The sequence below is a fragment of the Drosophila biarmipes genome, chromosome 2L, assembly GCF_025231255.1.
Source record: "Drosophila biarmipes strain raj3 chromosome 2L, RU_DBia_V1.1, whole genome shotgun sequence".
Taxonomy (NCBI): domain Eukaryota; kingdom Metazoa; phylum Arthropoda; class Insecta; order Diptera; family Drosophilidae; genus Drosophila; species Drosophila biarmipes.
The window spans coordinates 6972339-6982078 of NC_066612.1; the positions used below are offsets into that span (position 1 = coordinate 6972339).

The 9740-nt window shown below is 45.4% G+C and overlaps 1 protein-coding gene across 1 annotated transcript in view; it reads left to right on the forward strand.

Moving 5' to 3' along the window:
• LOC108027660 (uncharacterized) overlaps window positions 1-9740 on the forward strand; it is a 118618-nt gene that overhangs the window by 21197 nt on the left and 87681 nt on the right. The window contains exons 3-7 of the mRNA XM_050885001.1: window positions 1089-1317; window positions 1407-1508; window positions 1611-1727; window positions 8512-9021; window positions 9235-9588. Coding sequence (XP_050740958.1) covers window positions 1089-1317; window positions 1407-1508; window positions 1611-1727; window positions 8512-9021; window positions 9235-9588 — 1312 coding nt within the window. The remainder of the gene's footprint in view (window positions 1-1088; window positions 1318-1406; window positions 1509-1610; window positions 1728-8511; window positions 9022-9234; window positions 9589-9740) is intronic.

Below are 9740 nucleotides of genomic sequence, written 5' to 3' on the forward strand. Positions count from 1 at the left end.
AAAAGTTTGTTGCCCAAGAGAAGTCATTATGAGCCAAGAAATCCCAAACCAATTCCTCTCTATCGTGTTTTACAAATATTTAAGCGGCTTCCAAATCTGATCCAACCACTTAATAACTATATTTGAGCGTAGGAAGTCAAATTGAACGGGCTACAAAAATAGAAGTACAATCGCATACGTATAGCAACGGCAATGCGACAAAACCGACATGTATAGAAACTAGTTTTAATTCATTTTTGCTGGAGCACAAAAAGGTCTTAAGTGACAAACTTGTTTCGCAGCCAGCCATCTAATGCTGGCGAACAGAGACTGAAACGCGAAAAGCAACACTCGAACTGCCAGCCAGTCGCCAGAGTTTTGGCCAAGAAAATATGGCAGGCGGGGAACAGCTTTTGTTGTGCTAAAAGTAAAATCAGCCAAGTGTAACAATTAAGTGGCGGCGAAACAACACAAATGGCCCCAGCACAGTGGAGATTGGGCCGGTCTATCTGCATATATGTGTGCCAGTATATACACTCGTACCTGTACCATTGGGTCGTGCCCATATGGACCACAGTGGATTGAGAAATCTGAAGAAGCGCTGCCGGTGCTACGCCTGCTAAGCTTGCTGTATCTAATTTGAATTTAAATTAGTTTAGCGAAACCAGCTGGGGAACCCTAAATACTATCATCTGCGAAATGAGGTTGCAGCGAAGGTTGGCATTAGGAAAAGGCTTAACCCTTTGTCAGACGGAACGATAGCTCTTTAATGGGAACTATGATAAGGGATCCAATTTTCTTAAAAGTAGCATGTTCTATGTATAATAAGCGTATTTTCTTATTACCTTATTTTAAATGTTACTATAGCTTCTTTGTTCTCGCTCAACCTTCATGTATAAATATGGTCAAAGGATGATATCATAAAATGTTAAAAGATCATATCTTTTCAGCATATGATGTTGGATATTGCATTCTTTTAGACTTGGTCATGCTATTAAAGTGCCTTAATAAGACTGAGTTAGTTTTTAAGTTTGTTACCAAAGGGTTAAGACAACTTCCTCGTTTTATTGCGTGCAATTACTAATTCAATTGTATTGCTTATCTTGCAGGTACATTCACAATATTCACAACAACCGCAACCATTCAAGACGAACTTGAGGGCGAATAGTCGGTTTCGCGGCGAGGTCTTCTACCTGAACCTCGAGAATGGCTACTTTGGCTGCCAAGTCAACGAGTCCACCGAATATCTGCAGCTATTCAACCTATCGAAACTATGCGACGGCACCCAAGACTGTTTCCTGGGTGCCGATGAGTTGAGCAAAGAGCTCAAATGCACAAGTGAGTACCATCTGGTCGAGCACCGCTCGAAAGCCTAATGGGTTGGCCTAACCCCGGATCGTGTTTTTATGATGACTGTTTTTTCACAGATGACTGTGATAAGGATGGCACCCAGTGCACACATGGCGCGTGTTTGAACGGCGTCTGCCATTGCAATGACGGCTACGGCGGTTGCAATTGCGTGGACAAAGGTGAGTCCGATTGGGTCTCGTTTGGTGCGGTCTGGTCTGGCCTGGCCTTACCTCACATAACCGTTAAGAAACACCTCCTAACTCCTCAATCACTTCCCCCAGATGAGAACGAATGCAAACAGCGGCCGTGCGACGTGTTCGCCCATTGCACAAACACACTGGGCAGCTTCACGTGTACCTGCTTTCCGGGCTATCGCGGCAATGGCTTCCACTGTGAAGGTAAGTTGTACACTGAGATTCAAACTTTCCATTTTTATATTGTTTAAAAAAACGAACACATTTTGCAATGCATTTAAAGTCTTTATATTTCGCCCTCTAACTGAGTTATTCTGCTTAAACAAAGCTCCTGTAACAATTTGAGGAAAGAATACAGTTCTTCAACCAGTAAAGCTATAGCTTATAAATTTTTAGCAAATTTATGGTACTTTCTCTTGTTTGAATTTTTGATAAGAACGGAACTAGAACTTAAATAAATATGCTAAAGGTTCTCTTCATTATCTGCTCTGTATCTTCTTTTTACAATATTAAATATTTTCTTCTGTGTAACCTTAGTACACAGCCTCCGTCTAGGTCTCATTGTGTTAGTTAGCATAATGACTGACCAGCCAACGAAGCATCGTACAGATGGTTGTTGTTTGCCGTTTTGTACTTCCGTCAACGTCTCTTTTTGGCCCAGACTTAAGTCTTTTTGTAGTTTGGCCTAACGGTTTTGCGGCCATTCCCAGCAAAAAAGACGTCTCGAGTGCCCAGCCTCCAAAGCTGAAAATGTAACAAAAGACGCGCCAGACAATAATATGAAAGCTTTCCCAGCCAGAGAGCAGAGTAGTAGTAATACCTATCTGCGAGGTAATAATAATGACCGTGTAGCGATTACACTTGAGTGCTTTGTGGCAAGGCTGGAGCGGGTTAGAGAGCCGCAGGCGGCAAATCTAATCCCAGGTTGCAGCTATCTGGATCTCCTGGATGCCTTGGATGGCCAAACGAATTTCGAAATATCTCAATCAGTTTCCGGCGATCTGCTACAGTTTCGAACCCGGGGTCGGTTCCATTTGCTCGTTAGCCTAAGTGCCACACAGCGGGGGCCCAAAAAGCCAGGAGATAGAACTCTCTGGGTTCTGGCGCACCTGTTTCCCCATATGTGCCAGTGCCAGTACTCGAACTACGACTATGAAAACCGGCTGCCGTAATTGGACTTCGGCTAATGTTACGTAATAAAAACACATTATGGCATCACAAAAACGAAAGAAGAACGAATCGAAAACAAGAACAACGGCGAGAGCGGCAATAATAACTAGAAAACTATACGAGGGGGTTATATCTTTCTATGTACCCCACTATCCCAACTCTTCTTGAACCCAACGCAAGTAGTTCAGACTCAATGGGAGATGATGATGATGATGGCGGTGGTGGAGGGATCGGGGCAAACCGAACAATAAAAAGCCGCAGCATTTGCGGCAATGCTTTCGCGCCATGCAGCACACATCGGGGCTGTCTGTTAGACGGGGAATCAGTGTCATGTAATCTGACCCCGAACATGGACACGCCAGAACTTTCAACACTCCCAATGGAGAGTGGGGCAGGAGCCGGGAGGAGCCCCTGCCACGCCCCACCTGCATTCGATGCAATGCGATAACGAGCGCAAATTTCACAGACACTCTGACATTACCCCGCTAAGTATGAAGACGTTGCCAAGATTCTAGATTACATGTGACGACTGATGTGGAGGAGCCGAGAGTCCCAGTCGCAGTCCCAGTTCCAGTCGCCATATACATAGCAAAATCCCATCCAGCTGCAGGCATGCATAAATTCTGGGCAACGACGTGTAACGCCGGCATCGCATTTCAGTCGCATTATCTAATTCTTTTCTATAGAACTTTTTCTCTCGCATATTATTCACTATGGCATGATTGCGCCCGCCATGTTGGGATTGCATTGGGGACAGGGCCCTGCTCGAGACCCAGAACTGGAACCCCAAACCAGCTGGAACTAGACCCTCCAATTGTCTGTAATCATCTGAATTAGTTCTAAATGCGCTGAGAAAGTTCTGGCTCGCCTTCAGCACATGTGCGTGGAATAGTTGAATCTTCATCAGGGGCACACGCACTCCGTTTCCCAAGGCGAATGCTCTTAAACAGGCAATTAAATGTAGGCAGTACCAGTAGCTGATTGCATAATTCCGCACATGATATAGATAGAGTATCAGATTGCATTAGCATGTGTTTCTTTAACAGTCTGGAATATTTTATTGTCTTTTTAAATTTATTTGTGAACTTTGTTTGGTGTAATACATGAAATGAGAATTAAAATATGATACGGTTTTTATGTTACTTTATGATTTGTGCTTCAGTAGTATGTAAATGCGGTCCCAAATCTTGTTCTAAGCCAATTTCCTTCTTGAGCAGGGAAGACTGGCGCCCATCCTGCAACGCCCAGATTTTCCACGGGATGCAAGGTGTCCCCCAGCGTTATGTAAATCCAGTTTCTTCATCAAGTTCACCCAATAAACTTAGCAACAAATCACACTGCTCTTGGCCTGACAAACCCACTCTTTGCCGGCTCAGAGACACATTTTGCGTGTTGTATTGGTGCAGGTAGATCTACCTGTTTTCCTGTTTCGCATTTGGCCATTTATTTTTTCTTTCCTTTTTATGCATCTAACGGTGGTTTGTGGCAACACCTGTTTCAGACTCTGTGGCGCATTATTTCATGTTCATAACTCAAACGCGTTCGATGGCGATGGCGATGGCTTCGTTAACGCATCGCAAAAGTCCAGTTATGCAATGACTATTGAAAAATGAAGTACACACACGCAGAGTTAGAGAGAGAGTGGGTCTATAGCCATCGATCCTTCTAATGCATTTGTCTGGCAATAAAAATGGAGTGAACCTCTCGAGCTCTGAGTGCTAAGGTGTATATCCACTTGGCCGCCGAGCCAAAAGCCAACAAGAAGGCGATCCGCTGCGGCTCGACCAGGCACGTTCACCAACGGCGGCTGCTCCCTTTCGTTTCGCTAACTGGGGCAGATCATTAAAACGGATAAAATAGATTGTGCCCACGTAGCAACGCCGTCACAGTCTCAGCTCCCCAGTTCTTCGGGCTTGGGGATCGGGGCTTGGGGTCCGAGTTTCGAGGCGGTAGCGTTGTCGGCGCTTAATGCCGCCTGTCCTCAAAAGCCCCAAACGGCACTGCCTCCATCTCCATCTGCAGCTCCAGCTACAGCTACAGCTCCATCTCCATCGCCATCTCCTTGTCCCGCTGCCGAGCCGAAACCAAAACCAAAGCCAAAAACCGACACCAACTTCAATCCGCCGACTTGGGCCGGGCGACGCACCAGTTGGAGATCAGCGTCAGTTGATAAGCCTTGCCAGTTTTCGTTCCGTTTTTTGTAATACCCTTTAAGGAGGGTATTGGTATTTAAACAAGAATGAAAATAATACCTCAGATCATGAGAAATTTTACTGAAGACTTTGAGAAACTTTAAATCTTCTTATAAAAAACCTTGTGATCATATCTTTAATTGTAAGGATTGAGTTAACTCAAAACAGCTGTTTTAATACTTATAGAACTCTTGTGATTATATCTCAAAAGTTTTGACCTTAATAAGCTTTTAGCTTTATATCATACTAGAATTAAAGAAATATTACTAATTTATGTATACCAAAGCAAACAAGTTATAGTTCCTTTGATACTTAGTAGTAGACGATTTTTATTTAATAATATTTTGTCGAAAGAGTTTCTTTTGAAGAAAACTTAGTAAATACAAGGGTAGTTCCAACTTTGTTTTCCACATTTTTCGGACCCTGCTTGTTTTTATTTTCGGTCAGAAGATCTACGCCCCGATCCGTTGGTGTGGCTTCTTATTTTAGGTCTCTTTGCAGTGCACTTTTTTCGCCCAGTTGCCGGGTTTGCCAGGTACTTTGCACTTTTTGCATATCAAAATGGCAGCAATTAATTCTCATGTCGAAGCCGGCGCTGATAAGGCAAGAAAATGGCTTTAAGCGTCGGCATTGACACGCCTAATTATACACGCGTGTGTTGCCACATTTACGCACAAATGAGGGGCGGCCCCGTCGAGGAAAGCCACCCATGGCTTTGGATTTGGAGTCACCACCAGTGGCCCGGTCCCGGATTCGGCTGACATCACTTGCGGGTCGACCTTGATCTTAGAGAAACTTGCCGCATAATTGCGTAACAAATTGCTAACTAATTTTGGGTTTTCCTTATTATACTACTTATGTAGCTAAGTTTTTCTTGTTATGTTTAGTTTTCGCTCGAGTTCAAGTTCAACCGTTGGCCAGACTTAGTTGTAGACACTTTGGGCTCTCTAGGCTGTTAGTTTATTGTTATTTAGTCGAGCTGCTAATCATCATTGCCCGGCAGTGGAGCATGAAAGTCATGTCCGCTCGTAAATTTTATCTCTTCCATATGGCACGAATGTCATAATTCAAATTGTTTTCTGCCCCGCAAAACAACAAATGCAACAAATGCAACAAATGCAGCAAATGCTAAGTAGTCCAACAATTACACAATTTATTAGATAGACGCCAGCCAGACCAGACGACTGGCCATGTATGGATTAGCATTAGCTTTAGTCTTTTTTTGATTTTTGCAATAGTCCGTGATTGAAAATTAGTTTTAATTGGAGCAGGCAGTCTTACTTAAGTGCCCCTGAATTACAGATAATTTTATTGCAGACAGGAAATATATTATATATTCCGTCAGGCGAAACAGAAATCAAGTTCACAGTTTCTTTTGAATCCGAATAATAGAAACATAGGAATACGATATAATAATGTTCTAAGCATTTCCCTTTTTCTGCATGCGTGCGAGTGTGTGGCTTTAATGACCAGATCACCGCCTTTTAAAACGCCACAAGTGGAACAAGTCTCGAAGCGACTGTTCTGACGATTATGGTTAGCATTTCGAGACGAACAGGAAACCCAAGAAGACGACCCTGCTTAGGGTAGCCTACGAGAATTATGTCAGCATCATTTCAGGCAATCATTCGGCCTAATCACATCGAGTCACGCATATTTGATTGCTTTTAAAGCGGTCAAATCCGATGGCTAGAACGCCTACTGAACGAAAAGAGCCTCGCCAAAATGAATTTCGTTGCGATGGATAGCTGGAAAGTCTTAATCCGAGTGGAGGCAGAAATTAGATTTACATTTTCGAGTCCAGAGAGCTGCAGTTTAACGGGCTGTGAGAATATCATTCCTGGCAGCAGATGCAACGGGCGTGCTAAGTTCATTAGACAGCCTTTGGTCAATCGGATCTCGGGATCTCGGGATCCCTGGCCTGCTGTCGTCTTGCAGTCGGATTGAATAAAGTAATTAAACTGACATTGAAACTTAGAGGAACACAGAACGCTTCCTGCTTCTGGACGAGAACTCCTGGGCAGCCATTTGAAAGAGATGGAAGAGGCCAAGACCAAGCTGGCATGGGACTCAGTCGACGAGGATGATGACATTGAGTAATCAGAGTTTGCAATTGCCACAAACAACACACACCACAAACAGCGCGGCAAACATGGAATGCTGTCATATCAGTCGGTTGTTAAGAGCAAATACCAGTTTTGGTGCCCCGCCGCACTCGAGTGATGATCCTCTTAATTTATAAGCTAAAAACTAGTAATTATAACTGAACGGCCGACTCGTTCTGCTTGTAATTATAAGGCACTCACTCGCCCTTTTCATATGCGTTTTTCTTCCTTTTTCCCACTCTGGGATCCTTGTCTTTGGCTTTTGCCAACTTTTGTACTTATGTCATATTAGCTATAAATGTACAACTTTTGCCTGGTCGCCGGCCCGATGATTAATGGGCCCAGATTGCGCTGGAGCGGCTGCCCATGCCCATGGCTCCGCCTGCCCTCTGGTTCTGTTTTTGCCCCCATATCATTCCATTTCATCCCATACCATCCCATCCAGCCGGAATTGCCGCTCCATTGGCTCCGACCGTCTGCGATATTGAATTCTCAATGCGCCGCGCGCTATTGGAGCAGAAAGCTCTGATCACCAGCTCATCCTAAGCCAGTCTTCCGCCTGATTTAAGCTTTGGATTCGGTTCGGGCCCAGACACAGACCCCGAGAATGTGGCTGAGCTGGGCTTAGCTGAAAGGTTAGATGGGCTGCCGACTGCGGGCTTATGCAATTCGAAAATTCTTGCGAATGTATTAAAATAATGCCGGCTGGCTACTTATTCAAGAAGGTCTTGGAGATAGATTATAATTTATTTCATATGAGGAAAAGGCTATGAGGATATGCCCTCTCTGCTAATATAGCTGATTAGACCAATCAAAACTAACTATACAAAAGGAATGTGTTGAACATATTTAAATATTGCCCTTAATGTTGTTGGTTCCTTCTGTCAGGGTATAAAAATTGTCATAGGAAGGAATTTAATTTCCTTAAAATCTCCAAAACTAGAGTCGTACTTCGCTTTTGAATTCCAAATGGAAATGGACCGGCCCATTAACATTGACCACACAGCCAATTGGTATGCAAAGCGTATGCAACTGGTGCATCCTGTGCTGTGACATTGCAACCAGTGGCAGCCACGCCGCTGAAATGACACTGAAATGTCATGCGTAACATGCAAATCTCGGATGCAGCCACAGCCACTGGAGCTCCAGCTCCAGCAGCGAATCCAACTCCAAGTGCGGCTGCAAAGCGAGCAAAGCGCATTCAAGCGGCAAAATGCGTAGACCTCTACTAAGAGGCGGAGATTGAACTATGTACGATACACTGGGAGTCCAAAAAAGTAGCATTCCAATTTTATATAGAGAAAAATCTGTTTTTCTAAAACCTTCAAGTCCCCACCTCAGTTAGAGATCCAAAAGTATTTTCTTACTATTAAGAATCTTTAATTAGGATCACTCTTTCCGCTCAGTGTTTGCTCGGAGGTGGAGATAAACGCCCAGTGTTCGGCTTTTAATTACTTGTCATTTGTTGCGTGGCACCTTCGATTAATCAAAACCCCGCTCTCCCTGGCTCTTCCTCCCCAGACATTGACGAATGCCAAGATCCCGCGATAGCAGCGCGCTGCGTGGAGAACGCCGAGTGCTGCAACCTGCCGGCGCACTTCCTTTGCAAGTGCAAGGACGGCTACGAGGGCGACGGCGAGGTCCTCTGCACGGATGTGGACGAGTGCCGCAATCCGGAGAACTGCGGCCCCAACGCCCTGTGCACCAACACGCCAGGCAACTACACATGCTCCTGCCCGGAGGGCTATGTGGGCAGCAATCCGTATCGGGAGGGCTGCCAGGATGTGGACGAGTGCTCGTACCCGAATGTCTGTGGACCCGGTGCCATATGTACGAATCTCGAGGGCAGTTATCGCTGCGACTGCCCGCCGGGATACGACGGCGATGGACGCTCGGAGTCCGGCTGCGTGGACCAGGACGAGTGCGCCCGGACGCCCTGCGGCCGGAATGCGGACTGTGTGAACACGGACGGCAGCTTCCGCTGCCTGTGTCCGGATGGATACAGCGGTGACCCAATGCACGGCTGCGAGGGTAAGTCAAACTAACTAACTACATAGTTTTATAATTAAATTACCTCATTGTTACATTTTGGTTATTTTTTGCACTCTTGTTTTTTGAACTTGAATTGGCGGCACCCTCAACATACGAACAAACACCAAAAACACACACATACTATTATTATTACCACATTAATGCACCGCAACATGCAACATTAATACGAAAATTAATGCCTAACGCCGGCAGATGTCGATGAATGCGCCACTAACAATCCATGCGGTTTGGGTGCTCAATGCGTGAACATGGGCGGTAGCTTCCAGTGCCGCTGTCCCGCCGGCTTTGTGCTGGAGCACGATCCGCACGCGGATTTGGTGCCCCAGCAGAGCCCCCAACAATTGGGCTACGGGCCGGGGGCGACCGATGTGGTGCCCTACCAGAGGACCTCGGGCGCCGGTCTGGCCTGCCTGGACATCGACGAGTGCAACCAGCCGGACGGGGTGGCCAAGTGCGGCACCAATGCCAAGTGCATTAACTTCCCCGGCTCGTACCGCTGCCTGTGTCCAAGCGGATTCCAAGGACAGGGCTATTTGCACTGCGAGAGTTAGTATCCTGCCTGCTTTTTGCCTTTGCCTGGGCTCTAAATACAGTGAACCCTTTAGGGAAGTTAAAAACAAAGTTGTTTTAATATCTCAAAGATGCAATAGATTCCTTTTTACCAAAAAATCTATAAAAAATAAAATTTTAACCAACCA